The sequence below is a fragment of the Catharus ustulatus genome, chromosome 21 (assembly GCF_009819885.2).
Source record: "Catharus ustulatus isolate bCatUst1 chromosome 21, bCatUst1.pri.v2, whole genome shotgun sequence".
Taxonomy (NCBI): domain Eukaryota; kingdom Metazoa; phylum Chordata; class Aves; order Passeriformes; family Turdidae; genus Catharus; species Catharus ustulatus.
Window position 1 is genome coordinate 7,271,794 of NC_046241.1, and position 22,834 is coordinate 7,294,627.

A 22,834-nucleotide genomic window follows, 5' to 3' on the forward strand; every position below is an offset into this window, starting at 1 on the left:
TAAGGCAGGAATCAGATGCTTCTCTGTATTCAAGATAACTTTTCAGCATATTTTTCCAATCTACATATTTTTCCAATCTACATATTTTTCCAATTTAATTGCCACTAATTTTTAATAATTAAACAATTGTCTTGTGATAAGACAATTAATTACATTACAGATGAACTGATCCTGGAACTCATGGCACCTGAAAAAAATATTCTTTGGAGCAACTCCTTTGAACGTCAATTCATACAAGGAGAAAATGTGGCTGATGATGTGGGAAGATTTCATAAAATCTCCTTCATTAGATGATGAAACAATTTCACAAGGAGGGCTGGAAATGATCCCACTTTGAAGAAAGCTGGAGAAAGTGCTCCAGAACACACAGAAGAGCCCAGGTGGCCCAGGCAGGCAGGGTTTGCTTTTGTTTCTCTCTTTTGTCCCCAGCTCTCAGCGCCTCTCCTCACATCAGCCGTGCATGAGACAACACTCAAGCAGGTAGCAGGGAAGGAGGGAAGGAAATTGCAGTGTTTGTTGAGAGCCAGCAGGTCCCCAGGGTGCTTTGTCAGAGCCTCCTGCAGCCCCTCACTGCCAGAGCCTGTCACCTTCCAAAGGGGCACCACGCTGCTCGCAGGGACAGCCAGGACCTGGCTGCTCCTTTCATGTGTCATGTCAAAACAGGCTGCAGAGCTGCTCTGCTAAGCCTTGCCAAACCAATTTAAACCAAATTTATCCTCCCTTCTCTCCATGCAGTGGGATTCTTACTCATGTCTTTGGAGCAGGGCATGTTGCACAAAAACAATCAAGGACACACATTCAGGTATTTCAGTGTTTTAGCTCCTTCTGCTCTCTGTGGCTCAATTCCAGTCTCATTTCCTGGGCACTTTTCCTCCCACTGAGCAGTGGCCTACAAAATCATTTTCAATAGGCTGCTTGCAGAATGCCTAATTATTCCACTAGAAATCAGGATATCTGGTACATATCAAGAAGCCCATTTATAATTTATCTCTCATAAACACATAAATACATCGTGAGCCTGGGAGATGGGATTGCACTTCCCAGAAATCTGCACTCATGGACAGTGACACCCATTTGGTAACAGCCAAACCACACCTGAGGCACAGTGCAGGTGAAGGAAACACTGCTGTGGGATTTTGGTCATGTTCAGAGCACTTTTCTATCCATGCTGGTTTAATCACTCTTTCCATATTTGCTGAAAAACTGTACCCATTTGTGATTAATTTTAAATATTCCATGTTATTTCAAGAACATCATACTTCAATTTCCACACCTGGTCTACTCAGAGTTACATTTAAATTTCTCTTGCAGAAAATTCCCACATTTTTTTTGTAGGGAAGCTTCTTCAATAGACATTTTTCTTGGAAGTTTTGGATGTATTTGCTCTGAAAACAGCTGCAACTAAAAAATTCTGGCTTCTCCAAATTGGCACCTTGGAGAGAAGAGCAACCAAGTTTGAAGAAATCTGCTTTAGGATCCTGAGTATCATGAATGTTTAGATTTAGTTTGTTCAGATAAATACACATGAAAGGCTGGTCTTTTTTGGGTACACAAAACTAGAACAGTTTCTTTTTGTTCCTTCAGAGTGGCCTACCCTGGAATAGATTGGAATGCTGACCATGCATAGTTAAGGATGCCTTGGATTTTTTTTTCCTCTTCTATTTTATTTCTTTTTAAAAAGCACAGGGATGTGACACACTCTGGAGCAGTTTTAAGTTATTAAGCATTGTGCAAACACCTTAACTGCAATTTAGTGTAGCATTAAGAGCACACCCATCCCACAAACCCACAATTACCACAGTTGTTTCAACTTCTTATTTCATCCAGTTAACAGGAAAAGTGAAATATGCAATAGCTCATCATTAGACTTCACTATAGGAAAACCTGAAGATGCTTCCTATTAACATTATAATAACTAGAGATGAGGGAATAATTTGCAATGATTTATCCAAAAATGTAGCCTCTTTTTCTGTTCATGGAATATTTATTGGTAGCTTGTGGTTCTTCAATTTACTGAATATTCAAAAATACTTGACTTCTTTTTGGAGTATTTTTACATGCAGAATGATCACATTTTGCTTTGAACACTCAATATTTAAAATTCACTACCTGAGCTGTGCTCATTAGTAAGTGGCCAGGTATGTGTGGGTGAATGATTGCTTGTCCAACTTGAAAAATGAAGCTTCAGAGAGTAATCATGGATTTTAAATATGCCTTCCATGGCTTCTTGTGCCAGGAAAACCCAAATGCTTTAATGGGTGAACACAAAAGAGATGAAAGCTTGGCTAAAGATGAGTAGGTAAAACATGTGAACAAACATTTGCAGAGCTTTTTGCAGCATTTGCCCAGATCCAGGGACATTGGCCAAGTGATCTCAAACTGCCCAAACTCTGGTTCTGGGGTTAATGCAGCCACAGTAGCCTTAAATGTGAGAAACAACATTAAATTGTGTTTATGATCTTCACAGCAGACTCTCCAAAAACCACAGCCTTAGCTGCTGCTTTCTCTCTTCTCCATTTATTAAATTGCTTTGGCCAGGGCTACAACTTTTTAATGCCCTGGTTATATCCAAACTCTGTGAACAGCTCTTGTTCTGCTCCTGAACTGACATCCCAACCTAGAGGAAGCCAAGAGTTCCCTCCTGATTCTAGGGGTTACATTCAAAGAAACAAACTCACATAAAAAACCAAAATTATTTCGTGAAAACCTTCTCCTAGGGTCTAAAAATCAAACCCAAAGGCAAAGTGCACAGTGCTGAACCACCAGCAGCCTCAGCTCTGCAGGCCCTCCTCACTACCTGATTAGCCTTGACATTTTTGACTTTCATCTTCCACACCATCCATCTTTTTAAATCAAATAAGCCCAAAAGGACACCCTTGAAAGTGCATCTGTATAGTCTGAAATATGTTAATAATTACAGTAATTAAACCAAAGGGAATTTTTGTTTTAAATTCTCCCCCTCCAAGTATAAATTTATGAACCTATCAAAACAATCTTTAATAATTAGAACTAAGATTTCAAAGTACATATTCTCAGTAAGAATAATTCTATATCACCCCAGCCAAATGCAAACATTTTTGCCAGTGAGTTCAGGGAGTTCAATGAACTCTTTCCTCTCAGATCTTGAAGTGTGTTCCTTGAGGCATCTCCAAACTTCATTTGCTAATCCAGTATTTTATTCCATTTTGATAAACACTACCCTATTTTAGCCTAGTTTTTTAAGGAAAAAACCCCAATCTGTGTATCACACCATCTCCCATCTCAGTATATTACAAATCTGTTGGCCAATTCCAATTCTAAATTGGATTTATCAGGGGTGTAGAATTCCCACAGATAGGAAATTGCTTCCATTTTTATGAAAATGGGTAAATTATTTTACCCATTTTATGATATTTTACCCTTATTTTTCTATTTTATGATTATTTTACCCTTATTTTATGATAAGGAACAAAATAGAACTAGTGGACTTGCCACAAAAACCCCAGACTTCTTCCATTCTATTTCTCATGGAATGCCTTGACATTGGAGACAGGAATCAGCCAAAAAGGCAGAAATCAGATCATTCTCTGTGTTCAAGATAACCTTTCAATGTATTTTTCCAATCTGTCACTAATTTTTAATAATAAAACAATTAATTACATTACAGATCAACTAATCCTGGGAGTAATGAAATGTTCTTTGAGCTAACTCCTTTGAACATCAGTTAGGATGCCCACAATGAATGGATTTGAAAAATCTGACTGGAGAAACTCAGGTGCACAGAACTGGGGAAAAATTCAACAATCTGAGTCAGCTGCTCCTGCCTCAGCTTGAGAGCTTCCAGGGCTGTCAGGAACTGACTGGATTGTCATCCTCCTTTGGAGTTAATGCACCAAGTAAGTTATTTGTGTCATGCTACAGAGAAATCAAGCATGCACAACTAAGTAGCACTGTCAGATCAAAAAAAGTTCTTTGTGTACATATTTTCCAGAGCATTTTGTACCAAAGGAGACCTCAGAGATTAATGCTTATTTTATTGAGATTATCAAACATGCCCAGATAGAAGACACTGTGTTTAATAATAGAATCAACCATTCTTTCAACTGGATTGTGCATTCCTGGATTTTTCCCGGTTCTGCTGTTTGTTTCAAGGTTAATATTTTCAAGGCCTCCATTACTTTGCCCCTGTTCTGTGTCCTGACACACCAATGTACAACACAGAGAAGAGTCTTTACTCTCATCTGCTCAACTCAGCAGTGGAAATCATGGGAATGCCACATAATTCCTGTTCTGTGACATGAGAACAACTGTTATGATATTCTCTTACACACCTGGTTTCTTTCTTTATATGCCTTTGCTTCCTCTGTCTGCATTAATACTTCCTTGAATAACAAAGTCTCCTGAGAGACACGTATGGCATTGAAATGTTTACAAAGCCACATTGCCTGAGGGGAGGAAAAAAAAAAAATACAGGTTGAAACATTTGGAAAGAAAATGAAGCAATTTTTTTTAGAAGGATGAAGAAAGACAGAGCTTTCCCAGCCACACATGTAAGTATACAGACACTTAAGTACATAAGCAACTTTAAATAGTTTCTTATGAAGATGTTCAAGAGTATCCAGCTTTGAATAATGGCTTTTTCATCTCCTGTATCTTAACACAGAATTTAAAGAAGGAAACATTCATCCTACCATGCCCTCACCAGCATCATCTGCTGTTTCTGAGGTTCAAATGCAACTTTGACTTTTGCATTTAAGCAGTGCCAGTGGACATGAGACAGCTGACCATGCAAATGGAACAGTTCACAGCAAGGGAACGCCACAAATGTGTAATTACCTTCCTTCCCCCAGGCTAATTCAGGCTAGAATTCTGTTTCATTCCAGAAGTTTCACTACCTGAGTGAGTTCTCACAGACCTCACTTGAAAATATCTATTTAACATGTGGTGTAATACCCAGGTGTATCCCTCAGGAATGCCACCCTTTAATTTGTCCTGTGCCCATCTATCACTTGGATAAATCTCAAAATTATTTTCCCAGAATAAAATTCTCCAAAACTGAGAAAGTAAGACAGTGAGTGAGAAGTGCTCCAACACTGAGGGTAAGGTACTCACAACTGTAGTTTTCCCAGAAGCAGGGGGACCAAGGACACAAATTCTTGGAGCTATGGAACAAGGATATGCAAATGTCAAGATGCAGAGCAGCAAAAATCCCAACCAGCTTCCCACTCTTGTATTGCATAATACCAATGTAGCCACCATGAAACAATGATTTCAGCTGGAAAGCTGCCTCAGTGGAGACTTTGGGATTGGGCTCCACTGGGAAAAAAAGGGGCAGCAGAAAATCAGTGCCAGCTGGGTCCTCCTTTAATCTCCATGGTCAATGAGATTAACACTCTAACTGTGCCACTTGGAGAGATACATGAGATAGGTATATCTCAATCCATTTAAACATGGAGAGTTTAGTGGGTCAGCCATAAGATATAAACATTTTCTTACCTGAGTCTGACTTTTATTCCTGAAACATTAATTCATAACTAACACATTTTGTGATGCAAAAATATTTCAGTTTTTAATTTCACCTAAATAGGTTGTGTCAGGTTTCAGAGATTTAGATACTGCAAAATGAAGGTTTGCTTCACTATGCTTTTTGACAGCTGCCTTAAATTTTTCCAGTCACCATTTAAAGTAATTTTCCTCATTTCTGTTTCTTGTGTTTCTTGCTGCACGTCCTTCTTTCCATGAAGGGGGCAAGGTGCAAAAAATGCATCCCAGTTCTGAGGAATTCTTAATCCAATGCACACACACAACACAATAGGCATTACTGCCCTGAGCTTCTTTGGGAATGAATTAGAGGCAAGACAAACAAGAGAAAATGGAGTCCCTCTTAGGAAAGTATTTGGAACTTTCTCCATAAATATACCTTGGGCTTCAATCCCTTGAACTGTCATTTTTTATTAACAGCTTTGATGTTTTTTCCCCCTATACCTCAGGGAAAAAAAAACCCAAATCAGAGTCTGTGCAGGAGGGACTGGTTAGTATTTACTGGGAGTAACACAGGTCAGAGCAGAGGAGGGATCCACTCACCCAAAAACCTCCTCAGCTCTCGATAACCAAGGGAGATCGTGTCTGATGGTAACAGACAGGAAAGGATGTGAAATGTATTTTCATGAGGCCTTCCATGCACTTAGCAGTTATTGGGCAGGTGCAATTTTTAAACATACATGAAACCCAAATTACAGATTCATCTTTACAAAGTTATCTGACTTGGAAGGTTTAAGAACAACTCCCCCCTTATTGGTTCTTGCAAGTGCAACAGAACTAGTACACAATGTAGAAAAATACTTTAAAAGGATACATCAGCTGTTTTTATCACCTAATTTCTTTCAAATGTAATGTGATTAAATCCTAGGGTTTTTTTAAAAACTAACACCTTGAAACTCCAGCCCGGTACTTAGGAATTATTTATAAACAGCGTCATAAAAGAGTGCTTGGGTGCCAACACTAATCAACTTCTTCAAACCACTTCAAAGAAAATCAAAAAACCTTTCCATCCACAGATCCTTTTGAGGTTTAACTAGGAGCATGATTTAAAATTCACAAGAAAGCCCTTAGGTATTGAAGCTTTAATACACAGCTTTCTTGGACAAACGTTTGATAAAAAACGAAACATACCATTATATACACCATCTCATGCTTTAATATTGCCCAGGGCTACTGTAAATGCTCACTTTGTACTAAATCTGGTTTTCTCTCTGCTTAGTGGCTGGCAGCAGATGGGGCAGTGTAATTCACTGATTTACTCATTTGCACACTTGTAGGACTGCTCTGAAGCGTGCTCCCCAAACAAATGACACAGGGGCACAACCAGGACACCACTGGGTGTAATGTTTAACCCCTCCAATCAACAAATAAAACTGCAGCTCCAAACCAGCAGCTAAATGAAGCCAGGAAATTCTGGGAAATGCCTTTTTCTACAGTAACAAATCATATTTAATTCTGTATTTGGTCTTGATGAGATGTTATGGGATTTACTCGTCCAAGTAAAGCAAGTTTTAACATTCAACAATGATTTTAGCAACAACAAAATGAATCTTGGAATAACACAAAAGAACAGCTGGACTCACAGAGCTCCATTTAAATCCAAAACATTCTGTAATTAATACTAATATAATGAAATTTGCTTCACTTGTCAGAGAAATCTTTTGCCAATGAGGAGAAGCACAGGGTACACACTGAACATTCTTGCAGAACTTTTTTACATTCCTTCAGAGGTTTGAGTGTCAAGGAGGAACTCAGAGAAATGCCAATGACCCTGAAAGCCATTTTTCATTAGCACAAACCAAGATACTCTGTAGAAAACTTGCAACTTTGAATATGAAAGAATTATCAGTCTTCATGTGGCCCTTGAAGGTTTTTAGAAGGAACACATGAAAGAACAATAGCATGGAATTCTAAGCACAAACACTTTGCCACACATTTGACCTACAAGATTTTCAAGGCAGTTGTAAGCTATAATCACCATTAGACTTGTTTATATTTTTAAAAGTACCTTAGATCCTATTATTAATTAAAAGGGTTTTCTAACTTCTCACCTGGGATAGATGCAATGCTTCTTTTCCACACATCTCTGTTTGAAATTTTCTCTAGGGCTAAAACTGTCTAGGCAAGGCAAGATCATGAAAATTCATCGCTTTACTGATGGCTCTAATCAGGTTTTTTTCTCTTCTAAATAGTCAGCACCTTCCACCATGATCAAAAAGTAAAATCAACTCTGCTACACATTTCTGTTACATTATTTTCCATATAATTTATTCTTAAAACAACATTTAGGCTTTAATTTTAATTGAGTTCCTCTCCTTCCTTTACAGGGCTTTCCAGACCAAAAGCAAACAGCATTTTCCCCTTGACAAACAACTGCTGTAGTTCTATCTTTAGCCTCTGAGTACGGAAATCACGAGATGGAAACCTGCCTAATTCTGTTAAAATAATACTGTGAGGCTTCAGGACAAATGTTACTCAAATGTGAAGAAATTTTATCAGCATTCTATCAAACTGCAGGAAATTCTTTCACATATTTTCCATGGGTCTACAAACCAGATTGATTATTCACGCTGCCAGCACCAGAAAAGGCTGGGCACAATTTGCAGGATTTGATTTTCTTTCCCTTTAATGTATTTAGCAGCATTTCAATCAACATCCATCTGATCAGCACCACTAAAAGCTCACAGCACCTCCAGTGATAATGATTTCATTGATGCTGCAGCAGAACTTTCACAATGGTTTACTCTGGTTTTAAAGAAACATCAAAGCTCCATGACACCAGCTCTCCCTGACAGCTCACGCAGAACAAAAATTACACTTCAGTTGTGCATACCCAAATATAATCTGCCTAAGGGTGAACAGTTTGTAAATCAAATAATTTGATTGAGGGTACATGCTTTTATTGTGCACAATACAGACTTCCCATTCAATTTACCAGGTTTTGTTACACAGAGGAGCAGACACACTCACTGTTCCTTCAGCTGAGATGCCACTGAGCTGTGGAAGTCATTAACAGCAGTGAGTAACAAACTAATCAAAAAGCAGAGAATCTGCCAGCCCAGGTAGAATAGGAACCCAAATTTACACCTGACAAAAGGAGTAATTAGTGAGCTTAAAGACAACAGGAAATATCAGATGGGGCACAGAAGGCATTAATAATTGATACACCAGAACTCTTTGTTATTCCCTTAGAGGGTTTCATTGTTATAACTGTTAAAGTGCATTTCTTATTAGATTACCACTAAAAAAAGAAATTAAAAGCATCTTGCCTGTAACTATTCAAAAATGTTCTTTTTTTTTTTTTTGTTTCCCCCCTCCCCAAGACTCAGCCTGAAAAGTTTGATCCATCACCTGCCAACAGCAGCGCAGCTCCCAACAGCTGTTTACAAATCAGGAATTGAACTATTTCTGGTGTCTCCATTTTCACTTACCATCATCATTGTTTTGCTTTAAGTGGTTTATCATGAACTCAATGGGATCATCTGGTTTATGAATTAATAGCTCTTCAAGCATGTTCTGGAAATAAATAGGACAAAGAGGAAAATTTAACACAGCTCTGCAGTCGTGATATCTTGCATTTTTACAGCAATGTTACAATGAGGATTCTAAACAGCTTATAAATGCTTATTTATTTTCTTTCACAGACAAAATTGAGACTTCAGATCCTATTTTAGATGCTGAAAAACTGAAGATGGTTAGAAAACTGCCAGTAAAAAAACCCCTCCAACCTATTTGCTTCGGTTTATTTATGGTACATATGGACCAGAAAGGTTTGACTTGAGCAGCCTGGGGTTGAAAATGGTTGAGGCAGCACTGACATGAAAACCATACAAGGAGTTTGAAAACCAGAGTTAACTTGAATTTGTATTTCTGCAGGACAAAAGGACCCTTCTCTAGCACATTCCCACAAATTCCTGACTGAAGGAGTACAGAATGGACAAGTGCTGTGGAAAACACAACCCACAGAAATGGCACATTTCACACCTGTACCAGCCTTTCCTCCTGCATGAGAAGGAGGGGGAAAAAAGAATAAAAAAAGGCTTAAAGCTTGCCTTGAATGTCTGGTTTTGGTCTGTTTTTATGTAAAACCCTTGAGGTTCTACGGGGCCTTGTTTCAGCTCCCACCCATAGCAGTGGGGATCCTGCACTGGTTTCAGGGAGGATTTGGGCTTCACGGGCAGGAAAAAGAACAGCCCTGAGAAATCCAGACATTTCCTAGTAAGATATTCCAGCACAGCCATCAGTTCTGTAATTAGAGCTAAACATCAAACAGAACTAATGCTCTAATTTAGACGAGCTGCAGAAATGCTCGCGCTGGAAGAGACGTTTCTCAAAAGCAGCCATAACACTTTAATATTTGCAAGTAAATTCCATAAAGTCCATCTGGTCTATGAAATTTTATATCCTCACCAATTGATTGTCTTTTATTAGAGTGGCCTATTTTCCTTTTCTACTTCATCCACTTCATTAGAATAATTTAAACACTCAATTCTGTTTATAAACTGCTGATCGTGCAAGCTCAGAGGCATCAAGGTCTGGGTAGCACAGAGCATAAATGATGAAATTTGTAATTTTATTGGAAGTTAATTTCAAAATTATTACTTTCCAGCAACATTTATTCAAACTAAGTAATCTGGATTTTGCACTACACTTACCAGCACTTTTATAAATAAAAAACCTCAGAAAATCTGGGTTTATTATAATTCAAAAATATTCAATGATTGACACTGGCACTGTTTCTTGCCCAAACCCTTAACTTTATCCAATTCTGCTAAATTCAGTTTAATTTCACAAAAGTTGTTCTGTAACACTCGGGGGGAGTTTTGTATTTTGGGTCTCAGTTTATACATTTTGTGGTTTGTAAATGTTTTAGCACAACAATTTCAAGCTGTGCTTGTGTCATTACTTTGCTCCATAACAACTGAAGCTCAAAAACATGACCCTGAGTAAATCCTACAAACATTTTATGTAATATGAGTCCCTGCAGCTGCATTCAATGCCTTGTGGCTTACAAAACACAGTATTTCATTAAAAAATCACAAATATGATGCTGTGCTAGTCACAATAAACAGAGGCAAAAGAAATGAGAGCACAAAAAAAAAGAAAAAAAAGGGAAAAAAAAGAAATAAAAAAGAAATAAAAAAGAAATAGAAAAGAAATAGAAAAGAAATAGAAAAGAAATAGGAAAGGAAATAGAAAAGAAATAGAAAAGAAATAGAAAAGAAATAGAAAAGAAATAAAATGTGTGTGCATTTCAGTGAGCTCTGAGTGAGTGAAAAGGACTTTTTAAGAGTTAAGAGCAGCACACAGGGGAAGGTCTCCAGCAAGTTCTCCTATCAGAAAAGCACCACGATATTTAGTTCTTCGCACAAACCTCCCCACGCACGACACAACTGCTTTTCCCGAATTTCCAGAACAAACCCCCCCTTCTCTAAAGCAGGGAAACCAGCCTTGCATGTACCGAAATCACAACGACACCACAAGTGCATTTTTCTCCTTTTATTTTTGACACCCCCGAGGAGCCACAAGCGGAAGGCGGGGGAAGGGTTTGAGCGGGGGATGATCAGCAGGCGGTGACAGCCCCGGCTCAGCCTCGGCAAAACCTTCCAAGCGTTCTTCCCGCATCAATTTATCATTGTCCCTGTTTATCCTGCCTCGCCTTTCACCGACTCCATCCTTCCACGGGCTGGCACTTCTTCCAAAAATCAAATGACATGGATAAATCCCAGCAACTGCTAATTAAAATAACTGACTGAGAGAGCCCACGGCCGCTTCCCACACAGGGACACCCGCCCATCACCTTCCACAGGAGCCCGCACCGGGGCACCTCCCGGCCTCCCCGGCCCCGCCCGGTCACCCCACGCGGCGGAGGGGCTGCCGGGGGCTCCGCGTTCACCTGCAGGAGCTGGAAGAGCCCCCGCTCCTCCGCGTAGGCGCCCGCGGGCGGCGGCCACGGCCGGGCCTGGTCCTCCATTGGGGCCTCCGCCATGGCCGCCCCAGCAACGCGACGCGTTGCTACAGAGGCGTCATCACCGCGCGACGGGAAACGGCCCCGCTGCGCCCGGGGGCGGGGCCAGCGCCTCCTTGGCTTCAGCCGCAGCGGGGTGACGTCATCGAGAGGCGACGGTTGCCGGGGCCACGGCGGCGCGGTTGCCGCGGCAACGGCGGAGCTGAGAACCCGCAGTCAGCGCTGAGCGGCCGCTGCTCCGCACAGCCCCGTTCCACCTGGGGAGCTGCCACACCGCCGCCGCCCGCCCACCGGCCGGTAGGAGCCGCAGGGCTGGCCGGGCCGGGAGAGGGGCGGCCACAGCCACCCGCAGCGCGGGGTCCCGGCGGCGCCAAGAGCCTGGGGGCTCAGGCAGGGTCGGGGCTGCGGGCGAGGCCGCCCCGAGAGCTTCGGCTCCGGCCGCAGCTCCCGGTCAGCCCCGTGACGAGGGGCAGCTCCGCCGCGGCCCCGGCTCCGAGCGCTGCGGCGTTAACGGGAGAGCTCCGGGCGGCTGCCGGTAACGGCAGAGTGCGGGAGCCGCTGGGGCCGTGCCTTTACAGCCCTAAGAGAAGCCCCGGCTCCCCCGGCCCCGGCGCTTGATGCATTGCCGCATTATCTTTACAACACACCCGCTCGGGTTTATGGCATCTGATTGTCAGCGCTCCCCTCGGGCTTCTCTGCCTCTTGTTGCAGCATCATTACCAACTCCTTGACTTAGTGCTTGGGGCTCTGGGACTGCAGGCCTTCCACACAATACATCTCTTTTTCCTGCCTTTTTCTGGTTTTGTTGGGGTTTTATTTTATGTTGGTTTTTTTTGGTTTTGGGTTTTTTTGTAAGTTTTCCACTATCCACAATTCCAAGTCAGGTGAGACATAGAATTGCATAATTTCTAAAATTGTTTCCTTTCTCTCCTTTTCACCCCCAGATCAAGAAATAACTAAACATGGATGAGGTAGTGGAAACCCTAGGAAAGATCGAGCAGAACTACAAGCTCTTCCAGCAGCAGCAGATGACATTTGTCAAAGCACTGAAACTCAGTCGTTTGGAAGCCAATGATCTGGTCAGACCTGTGTCATCCATTAATCAGGTAAAAATTATTCAACACAATAGTTTAACCCTGCTGAGGCACAGCCAGAAACAGAAAGGACACGCACCTGGAGCCAGCTCAGGGATGAAGAAATGTTTTTGTTGAAGTGAATGAAAATGGACAACAGCTCTCCAGTACTGTTTGTGTATAACTGAAGACGTGGGGAGAGAAGCAGCTGAGGGACTCAGAAGGAATCTCATGGCTCAGCAGCACTTGGTGGTTTAGTTTAACACTGCTGAGGCACAGCCAGAAACACAAGGGTACAAGGAAACAATCAAACCAAGGCTCCTTCCCCAGCCACACATGGAATCTGTAATCCTCAACTCGTAGGAACCAGCTTGCCTGGCTCTGTCCCCTGGTACTGGTGGTGCTGTATCCTTCTATAGTGCTTATTAAAAATAATGGCTGTGTTAGAGAGTGAGGATGATGGATTGAGGGATGAATGTCCCAAGTGGGAAAGGGGTTTTCTGGGCTGTTAAGTGAATTGTTCTGGAATTTTTATAGCATGGTGTACTTAGAATACAACTTAGACCACCTGGAGACAGAGGGGAAAAGAAAAATCTAAATACAACCTGAACTGGGGATTTGAGATGGGAGAACCTGGGCACAAAACCCAGATGGATGCCAAAGGCAGAGTGACAGCCAGGCTGCTGTCAGGATTCAGACACAAAATAAGTTGGTTCTCTATTCCAAGGGTTGCCTTTCTAACAGAAGGGTCTGCCCGTTGCCTCGAAGAGGATTGTGGCAGACACTGCACTGAGGCATTTTTTGACATTGAGATGTTGTGTAACATTATGCTGTTTTTACAAGCACTGGTATTTTTCTCCTGTGCAGGTAGAGTGCTACAAGGACCACCACTGTTACAATTCCAGAGACAGGCACGTCCTCAACATGTTCATCTCCATCTGCAACGATCTCCGCAACCTGTGCCAGAAGCTGGAGAAGGTGCACCCTGGGGACAGTGTGACCAATGGCCTTCTGGAGAAGTGCAAAGTGCTCCTTAATGACAGCAACGACTTCACTGACCTTCGAGCCACGTAGGTGCCTGCTCAGCTCAGCTCAGCTCGTGGGATTTGGCTGTTGGTGCTTGGGGATGGCACTGCACATTCCCACCTGGCTTCTCCACCAGCTGTGTCACAGCACCTTCCTGGCTTTAGTGAGGCCACAAGGTGCTGCCCACGTTCCTGCTGCAGCTGTTGGGAAAACACTGCCAGTGTCCATCCACAAACAGAGTGCTGGTTTGTTTGTGCATCCATTTCCTGGTGCATGGCAGGGCAGGTGAGCGCCCTGAGGTCTGTGCAGTGCTCAGGCAGGGGACCTGTTCCTTCCTCCTGCTGCTCCTCAGCACAGAGCTCATTTCTGCAGGACAAATGTCTCTGTGTCCTCTCCAAGACTTCTAGATATATCTCAGGGTGGGTTTTTGTCAGGACTCATATATCCATGTGCAATTCTATCCCTGCTTTTCTGTTCTTGGGAGATGGCTGCCTGTGCAATCTTTCTGTTCCTTTGGGGGTCTAAGGGAGGCTTGCAGGGTTGCAGTGCTGGGACTCCTCTGCCAATTGTTTCCCTCTGTCCCACAGCTACCCCCATGGTGTTGTGAACTACCTGAGCTTGGCCGAAGCAACGGATTGTTACGCAGGAGTGGTGAGCCTGATCCCCATCGTGATAGACACCATGAGGGAGTGGATATCCTACACCAACAAACACCTGCTGCCTAACGTGAGTCATGGACATGCCACAACAAAGCAGGAGACACCCATTTCCCAAACTCCACCTGCTGTGGACCTTACAGTTCAGACCTCCATTAGTAACAAAAATACTGTAAAATTGCAGGAGAGAGAATGCTCCAAGTGCAAGTATGAAGATCCACGTTTGAAAAAACAAGCTCCCTGGAAGACACCAGGCAAACACCCCTACTAAAGAACAGATCAATGCTCCTGCATCATCTGCTCACTACCTTTAACCACCTGGCTGATTAAACACAATGAACTGAACACTAGACATCCATCCTGAGTCCACTTTCTGAAGAGCTGCCCTGCAGCCAGCCTGTGACAGATGCATTTGCTTTCCCTTGCCGAGATTTCCACTCTGCTCCTCATATCCCCACAGAAGGAGCTGCAGCTACAGCTGCTCCCTGGGGCCAGCACTGCACTGGGAGCAGGGAACACTCAGGACTCATCAGGTTCTAATCTCTCTGACATGACTCTTGGACAAGTTACTTGAAGTAAGATTTTACATTTTCTCAGCCTTCTGAGGAACATCCCCTCTCTGCCACAGCCAGTGGGGTGAGGAACCTGCCTGCGTGAAGGATGTGATGCAGAGCAGCAAAGGCCTGGCATTATGGATTAGAAAGGTCTTCGACATTTAGAATTGTCTCTAAAATTCCCTCACCCCCATGTAAATACTTTGTTAAGCTGGACCACACAATCCCTATGTACAGGACAAACTTTCCACACACGGACACCCGCGCACCACCTTTATCTACAACTCGAACAGGGACACCTCCCGGCCTCCGCCGGCACCGCCCGGTCACCCCGCGCCGCGGAGGGGCTGGCGGGGGCTCCGCGTTCACCTGCAGGAGCTGGAAGAGCCCCCGCTCCTCTGCCTAGGTGGCCACGGCCGGGCCTGATCCTCCATTGGGGCCTCCGCCATGGCCGCCCCAGCAACGCGACGCGTTGCTACAGAGGCGTCATCACCGCGCGACGGGAAACGGCCCCGCTGAGCTCGGGGGCGGGGCCAGCGCCTCCTTGGCTTCAGCGGCAGCGGGGTGACGTCATCGAGCGGCGACGGTTGCCGCGGCAACGGCGGAGCTGAGAACCCGCAGTCAGCGCTGAGCGGCCGCTGCTCCGCACAGCCCCGTTCCACCTGGGGAGCTGCCACACCGCCGCCGCCCGCCCACCGGCCGGTAGGAGCCGCAGGGCTGGCCGGGCCGGGAGCGGGGCGGCCACAGCCGCCCGCAGCGCGGGGTCCCGGCGGCGCTGGGGGGTCAGGCAGGGTCGGGACTGCGGGCGAGGCCGCCCCGAGAGCTTCGGCTCCGGCCGCAGCTCCCGGTCAGCCCCGTGACGAGGGGCAGCTCCGCCGCGGCCCCGGCTCCGAGCGCTGCGGCGTTAACGGGAGAGCTCCGGGCGGCTGCCGGTAACGGCAGAGTGCGGGAGCCGCTGGGGCCGTGCCTTTACAGCCCTAAGAGAAGCCCCGGCTCCCCCGGCCCCGGCGGTTGATGCATTGCCGCATTATCTTTACAACACACCCGCTCGGGTTTATGGCATCTGATTGTCAGCGCTCCCCTCGGGCTTCTCTGCCTCTTGTTGCAGCATCATTACCAACTCCTTGACTTACTGCTTGGGGCTCTGGGACTGCAGGCCTTCCACACAATACATCTCTTTTTCCTGCCTTTTGCTTTTCCCATTTTTTCTCCCCATATGTTTTTCACTAATCGACACAATTCCAGCTCAGGCGAGATGTAGAACTGCATAATTTCTAACATTGTCTCCTTTCTCTCCTTTTCACTACCACGTCTAGAAATAAGTAAACATGGATGAGGTAGTGGAAAGTCTAAGAAAGATTGAGGAGAACTACAAGCTCTTCCAGCAGCAGCAGTTCACATTTATCAGAGCACTGGAACACACCCGGGAGGAAGCCCATGATTTGATCAAACCTGTGTCATCCATAGTCCAGGTACAAATTATTCAGCACCAATGCTCCCTGCCCATAAGAACAGGGAGAGCACAGGGACATGCACCTGGAGCCAGCTCAGGGATGAAGAAATGTTTTTGTTGAAGTGAAGATGGACAAAAGCTCTCCAGTACCGTTTGTGTATAACTGAAGATGTGGGGAGAGAAGCAGCTGAGGGACTCAGAAGGAATCTCATGGCTCAGCAGCACTTGGTGGTTTAGTTTAACACTGCTGAGGCACAGCCAGAAACACAAGGGTACAAGGAAACAATCAAACCAAGGCTCCTTCCCCAGCCACACAAGGAATCTGTAATCCTCAACTCACAGGAACCAGCATGCCTGGCTCTGTCCCCTGGTACTGGTGCTGCTGTATCCTTCTATAGTGCTTATTAAAAATAATGGCTGTGTTAGAGAGCGAGGATGATGGATTGAGGGCTGAAAGTCCCAAGTGGGCAAGGGGTTTTCTGGGCTGTTAAGTGAATTGTCCTGGAATTTTTATAGCATGGTGTACTTAGAATACAACTTAGACCACCTGGAGACAGAGGGGGAAAGAAAAATCTAAATACAACTTGAACTGGGGATTTGAGACAGGAGAACTTGGGCACAAAACCCAGATGGATGCCAAAGGCAGAGTGACAGCCAGGCTGCTGTCAGGATTCAGACACAGAAGGAGTTGATTGTCTATTCCAAGGGTTGCCTTTTTAATAAAAGGGCTTTGCTCATTGCCTTGAAGAGGATTGTGACAGACACTGCACTGAGGCACTTTTTTTCCCCATTGAGATGTTGTGTAACATTGTGCTGTTTTCAGAAGCACTGGTATTTCAGTGGTGCTTGCTGGCAGAGGTGGAAGGGCTGCTTGTGCTGGGGGTGAAATTTGGTGGGTGTTGACCTCAGAATTCCATGGATCCATGGCCTCCTCTGTGGCACCCCACAGGGACTTGGGGGCAAACTGTCTCCCTGAGGGAAGTGTGGGAAAGGGAAAAGAGCAAATTAGTGGGAAGGACAGGGAGCAGTTGGTGCAGCACACCCTGGGGATGCAGTGAGCAGAAGCTAAACCCCTACCCAAGAAACTTCACTGCAGACAAAAGCAGGCCCCCATTTTAACACAGTGCCATTCTCCCTATTTTTCACTTGCCATGGGAGGGCAGAAGAATAAAAGCAGCAGACACAGAGCTGGACAGCCCTTGCAAGTTGTTCCTGTAGGCCTGGGTCCCCATCCAGGCCACTCAGGTGCATAAACTCTCTGTTGTATATGTTGACAACAAGTCTTGTTATCCCACTGGTGAACATCCAGGCTACATTGATACTCTCCTTAGGATTATTTCTGCTCAAAGCAGCAATAAAAAATCCTGTCACTCACAAGGACACAGCACTCAGCAAACATTGTGGAAGGAGGAATCTGTAGTGGGAATGGACCCTTAGGAGCCATTTTTTATTTTTCTTACAAACCTGCTGAGAATTTGGCCAAGCACATTCCATGGATCTTCTGTAAGCAGAGCCTGCATCCATGTTGGAACAGCTCCTTCACTCTGGTCTTGGAATCTTCCAGAAAGCACTGGAGGTGTTGGAGCCCAGCTCTGGCTGCTAACCAGCCACTCAGAATTTTATATTTTGAAGAGTCTATGATATCTTTGGAGAAGATAATTAATGCCTTGGCATAACATTTCCATGCAATGCCATCACTCTGAGTAACACAACTGCTCAGGGCAAGCAGAGAATAGCATTTCTCTAACAGGCTAGCCTGGGCAATTAGGGTAGAATGGGTTGAGTTTGCAGCCATGTGCCAAATAAGGAGGATGCAAGATGCAAACTCATCACTCCAAACCATTCCCAGTTTGGTGGCTGCCCTCGCTTCCCACCCTGCTCTGCCCAGGCAGCTGTGGCAGGGGCAGAGGGTGCAGGCAGACACCCCAGAGTGACTGAGCCTGTTCCTGCAGTGCTGCCAGCACAGCTGGGTTTGGCTGTGGCACTCCTGCACCTCGAAGGGTGAGGCAGGCTCAGTGTGCTGATGGACAGATCCCTTACTCCAGCTTTCCCCAGCCTGAGCAATGACAGACAAACATCACCTGAGAGACATGAGAGAAAGCTGCTTCTCCTCACTAACCTTGAGCAGCTTTGCAGCACAAGTTCAATGCACTTAAACATCACTGCCCTCTGCTTTTCCCCCTGTGCAGGTGCAGTGCTACAAGGACCACCACTGTTACAACTCCACAGACAGGCGCATCCTCAACATGTTCATCTCCATCTGCAACGATCTCCGCAACCTGTGCCCGAAGCTGGAGAAGGTGCACCCTGGGGACAGTGTGACCAATGGCCTTCTGGAGAAGTGCAAAGTGCTCCTTAATGACAGCAACGACTTCACTGCCCTGCGAGCCACGTAGGTGCCTCCTCAGCTCAGCTCAGCTCGTGGGATTTGGCTGTTGGTGCTGGGGGATGGCACTGCACCTTCCCACCTGGCTTCTCCACCAGCTGTGTCACAGCACCTTCCTGGCTTTAGTGAGGCCACAAGGTGCTGCCCACCTTCCTGTTGCAGCTGTTGGGAAAACACTGCCAGTGTCCATCCACAAACAGAGTGCTGGTTTGTTTGTGCATCCATTTCCTGGTGCATGGCAGGGCAGGTGAGCGCCCTGAGGTCTGTGCAGTGCTCAGGCAGGGGACCTGCTCCTTCCTCCTGCTGCTCCTCAGCACAGAGCTCATTTCTGCAGGGAATGTGTCTCTGTGTCCTCTCCAAGACTTCCAGATCTATGCCAGAGTGGTTTTTGTCAAGACTCATATATCCATGTGCAATTCTATCCCTGCTTTTCAGTTTTTGGGAAATGGCTGCCTGTGCAATCCTGCTCTTCCCTTGGGGGTCTGAGGGAGGCTCCCAGGGTTGCAGTGCTGGGACTCCTCTGCCAATTGTTTCCCTCTGTCCCACAGCTACCCCCATGGTGTTGTGAACCACCTGAGCTTAGAGGAAGCAAAGAATCGTTATGGAGGGGTGGTGAGCCTCATCCCCATCGTGATAGACACTATGAAGGAGTGGATAACCTACACTAAGCGGAACGTGCTGTATGTTGTGAGTCGTGGACATGCCACAACAAAGAAGGAGACACCCATTTCCCAAACTCCACCTACTGGGGACTTTGCAGTTCAGACCTCCATTAGTAACAAAGATACTGTACAATTGCAGGAAAAAGATTTCCAGAAACACCTAGCTGCAAATCAACGTCCTCAACAAAAGGCTCCCTGGAAGCCACCAGGGAAACACCCCTATTAAAGGATGGGTCAAAGCTCCTGCATCATCTGCTCACCACCTTTAACCACCTGGTTGATTAAACACAATGAACTGAACACTAGACATCCATCCTGAGTCCACTTTCTGAAGAGCTGCCCTGCAGCCAGCCTGTGACAGATGCATTTGCTTTCCCTTGCCGAGATTTCCACTCTGCTCCTCATATCCCCACAGAAGGAGCTGTAGCTACAGCTGCTCCCTGGGGCCAGCACTGCACTGGGAGCAGGGAACACTCAGGACTCATCAGGTTCTAATCTCTCTGACATGACTCTTGGACAACTTACTTGAAATAGGATTTTACATTTTCTCAGCCTTCTTTCTGAGGAACATCTCCCACCTGCCTCAGCCAGTGGGGTGAGGAACCTGCCTGCGTGAAGGATGTGATGCAGAGCAGCAAAGGCCTGGCATTATGGATTAGAAACGTCTTCAACATTTAGAATTGTCTCTCAAATTCCCTCACCCCCATGGAAATAATTTGGTAAACTGGACCACACAATCCCTGTTTACAGGATGCTAAGAATGTCTCCCTTACCTGCACTGGCTCAAGCGGCCAGTGTTCTTCAGCTGTGCTCTTCTGCAGCCTCCTGCAGCTCCTCACACCACAGAAACCCCTCACACCTACTTGACTCCTGTGCTGTCAGACCTGGGGATTTAAAGGAGAGCAGAGTTAATTTTGCCCTTAGTTTGTCTGCACTGACTATAGCCAAACATGGAGCCCCCTGTGCTCCTCAGATCTGTACAAATAAAAGCCATTTCCAGTCTATGTGATTCATGTGGGATGTGGTGGAAGTATCATGTTCAAATGGTTCCTGTTCAAACTGCAGCTTCAACTGCCTGTGCTTTCCCTGTTTCAAGGCAAGGTTAGCATTAGGTTAGGCCAGATGTCCCACCTAAGAGGAGGCCCATGATGTTCCATGGGCTCAAAATACAGAGCATGGGGTGAGCACGAGTTCAGACCCTACAGCCCTTCCTAAATCAGTGTCCTCCCTAAGTCTGACTGCTCTTTTCCCCTCCCACAGACAAATCACCTCCTGCTCTTTACTTCCTGCTGAAGACACTCCTGAATAAACAATTGCCCCTTGCATACTGGGCTCAGTTTTCTGTGAGAAGCTTTTGCCTTAAAATCACCAGTTTTTGCCAACAAGAAGCTAAAGACAAAAGGGAGAATTAATACAGAGGAAGGGCATAGGAAGGAATGACAGCTCAGATAAAATGGAAAGTATTTTCAGGAGCATTTTTATTCCTCACATAGTTTTGCACTTTTTTCCTTTCCCCTATCCACTTGCACTGCAATGCACCCACCCAGTCTGGAGTAAAGCCCTATTTTTAGGGAGATTTGATCCAACTGAACTGAACCTTGGTGAACTCCAAATGGGAACAGAGGGTCACAGAGCAACTCCTGGGCACTACTGGGGCCACAGCCAGTGGAATGTCACCGTCACCCTCTGGCTTCACTTGAGATCCCTGGTGCAGAGGCAGCTTCAGGCTGAAGAGTCCAAGCTGTGGCAGCTGCCCCGTTGTGTTCCATGGTGCAGACAAGTGTCCAGTGACAGTTGCTGTCTTGGAAGGTTTTTCAGGACAAGCTGTGAGGACTGAATGGTGACAAGTGTCAGGGACACAAGAGATGCTGTTCCCAGATCTTGTTTCCAACCTTCTTGGCCCTGTCCTATGGTTTAAATTTGAACACACAGGCTGTGAGAAGACCAGAATGATCCTCCAGTTTGTAGCTCACTTTCAGCTTCCAGGGATGAGCACAGCACAAATGGTTTGTCAGAACAGTCCCACCAAAGCCAGTCCATCACTGCTCAAAACTCCAGTGCAGTTGTCATTTTGCACTTGACCAAGGTGATACAAACAAAAAAGTTCCCAAATTTTAATAAGATTCATACACACAAGAAACAGTTCCAAATCTCAGTAATAATTTCTAGCCTAGCCCTATCCTTTCTGTCAGTGTCATGCAGCCAAAATTTTAAGACCCAAGCAGAAAAATGAATGCATTAAACTTGCAGTCTGAGGTTTGATAATGACAAGACCAGAATCTGTTGGAAAACTGCAGATTTAAGTCTCACAAAAACATCCAGACAAATTACTTAATTTCCATACAAGTTCTCCTCTTCCAGAGTGGATGGACACTTCAAAAGACAAAAAGATACAGCAAGAATTGTTTTCCTCTACAACAAATCAAGCTGTTTGAAGAATTTACATAAACAGGATGTAAATGCCAAACACAAAAGTGCAATAAAGTTTTACTTTAGCCTCGGTGAGCATAAAATTTCAAGATACACACTGGGAAAGCCAGGCAGGGCACCTGCCTGACTTTCCCACAGATCTGTCAGTTAGTCCAGGAAATAAATGCTGCTTTTTTGTTCAAAGGCTGAAATAGAGATATGAACTGGTAATAGATGACATCAACAGAATCCTGGCATCTGTATGAATTTATCTCTGTGCTCCCCTTGATTCAGCTAAGGGTCAAACCAGGATTTTGTCAAACTGAGGAGCCTGAAGGAGTTGAAGGTGTCTCCACTCACTGCAGGGGGTTGGACTGGATGAGCTTTAAACAATTGTGTGATAAACCATTCTGTATGTTCAATACGTGCTTCCAGCCTCACACACCGAGGACAGGACGCAGCTCAGACCCCCGGAAGTTAAGATGAAGAGTCAGGAATGGGGGTGGGCCCTGGAGGGAAGCAGAAGGACGATTCCAGAGAGGAATCTCAGCATCCCAGAGCTGCTGCTGATGCAGAGTGAAGGGATGGGCTTGGCAGGGCCTCTAGCGGCCACCCCAGAGCAGTGTCCAAACCTCTCACCAGCAACTTTTCAACAGTTCCACCAATCCTGCTGTCCCTCAATCCTGGATCCACAGAGCTTTTTCAACCTTGGTTACAGGTATCCGACCCCAGGGACACAGCCCAGGGCAGCTGTGGGGCCGCTCCATCCCCAGAGCTGTAATTTCAGAAGAGCCATCAACTGTTCCTGTCACCACCACCCCACATCATAAACAGCCCGAGGCAGGAGAGTTTTTCCTGGGAGTCCTGAATTGCCCTGGTGGTGCAGCAGTTTGAGCTTTCAGTCAGCACAGCGAGCAGAGGCAGCTTTGCAGAAAGCAGGAATAGCTTCTGGCAGGCAGGAAAGATCAGCCAGCCCAAAGCTGACTGAAAAGATCTTCAGGGAAAAAAAGTTCAGCCAAGTAAAGCCCACAGACACCAAAATCATGACGACCATAAGTCAACTATTTGGAACAGTCTTGTCTAGAAAGCAAAGCCCATGAGAATGCAAACCAGGCTTCCTTTGCAGA

The 22,834-nt window shown here is 45.4% G+C and overlaps 3 protein-coding genes across 10 annotated transcripts in view; 2 read left to right on the forward strand and 1 right to left on the reverse strand.

Annotated features, from left to right (window-relative positions):
* Positions 1-15,190, reverse strand: part of AK8 (adenylate kinase 8) — a 69,297-nt gene extending 54,107 nt beyond the window's left edge. The window contains exons 1-4 of one of the 6 annotated variants that reach the window (XM_033077153.2): positions 15,167-15,190; positions 8,952-9,036; positions 5,092-5,141; positions 4,311-4,424 (exon numbers count right to left, since the gene is read on the reverse strand). In XM_033077153.2, the coding sequence (XP_032933044.1) occupies positions 4,311-4,424; positions 5,092-5,141; positions 8,952-9,033 (246 nt within the window). In that variant the 5' untranslated portion in view covers positions 9,034-9,036; positions 15,167-15,190. Of the gene's footprint in view, positions 1-4,310; positions 4,425-5,091; positions 5,142-8,951; positions 9,037-11,416; positions 11,587-15,166 lie in introns of those variants that run through there. The other 5 variants (XM_033077157.2, XM_033077152.2, XM_033077154.2 and 2 more) reach the window with 5 other exon arrangements.
* Positions 11,698-15,157, forward strand: LOC117005517 (sperm acrosome-associated protein 9-like). Of its 2 annotated transcripts, XM_033077161.2 has the most exons (5): positions 11,698-11,785; positions 12,433-12,594; positions 13,429-13,631; positions 14,175-14,313; positions 14,428-15,157. In XM_033077161.2, exons 2-5 carry the CDS (start codon positions 12,451-12,453, stop codon positions 14,512-14,514), a joined length of 573 nt encoding a protein of 190 aa, XP_032933052.1. In that variant the 5' UTR covers positions 11,698-11,785; positions 12,433-12,450; the 3' UTR covers positions 14,515-15,157. The 2 variants fall into 2 exon arrangements, with proteins under 2 accessions (XP_032933052.1, XP_032933051.1); XM_033077160.2 differs by having other exon boundaries at positions 14,175-15,157.
* Positions 11,756-20,623, forward strand: LOC117005518 (sperm acrosome-associated protein 9-like). Of its 2 annotated transcripts, none has more exons than XM_033077163.1 (4): positions 11,756-11,785; positions 16,114-16,269; positions 18,440-18,642; positions 19,185-20,623. In XM_033077163.1, the coding sequence occupies exons 2-4, from the start codon at positions 16,126-16,128 to the stop codon at positions 19,522-19,524; spliced, it is 687 nt and encodes a 228-aa protein (XP_032933054.1). In that variant the 5' UTR covers positions 11,756-11,785; positions 16,114-16,125; the 3' UTR covers positions 19,525-20,623. The 2 variants fall into 2 exon arrangements, with proteins under 2 accessions (XP_032933054.1, XP_032933053.1); XM_033077162.1 differs by lacking the exon at positions 11,756-11,785 and adding an exon at positions 15,412-15,499.
* Positions 20,624-22,834: the final 2,211 nt, after the last annotated feature.

What these genes read in the sequence shown, in the direction of transcription:
- LOC117005517 (XM_033077160.2), top strand. Translation starts at nt 12,451, where the DNA reads ATGGATGAGGTAGTGGAAACCCTAGGAAAGATCGAGCAGAACTACAAG. An exon ending in CTGTGTCATCCATTAATCAG is followed by an intron (nt 12,595 to 13,428) that starts GTAAAAATTATT and finishes TCTCCTGTGCAG; the next exon opens with GTAGAGTGCTACAAGGACCA. An exon ending in TTCACTGACCTTCGAGCCAC is followed by an intron (nt 13,632 to 14,174) that starts GTAGGTGCCTGC and finishes TCTGTCCCACAG; the next exon opens with CTACCCCCATGGTGTTGTGA.
- LOC117005518 (XM_033077163.1), top strand. Translation starts at nt 16,126, where the DNA reads ATGGATGAGGTAGTGGAAAGTCTAAGAAAGATTGAGGAGAACTACAAG. An exon ending in CTGTGTCATCCATAGTCCAG is followed by an intron (nt 16,270 to 18,439) that starts GTACAAATTATT and finishes CCCCCTGTGCAG; the next exon opens with GTGCAGTGCTACAAGGACCA. An exon ending in TTCACTGCCCTGCGAGCCAC is followed by an intron (nt 18,643 to 19,184) that starts GTAGGTGCCTCC and finishes TCTGTCCCACAG; the next exon opens with CTACCCCCATGGTGTTGTGA.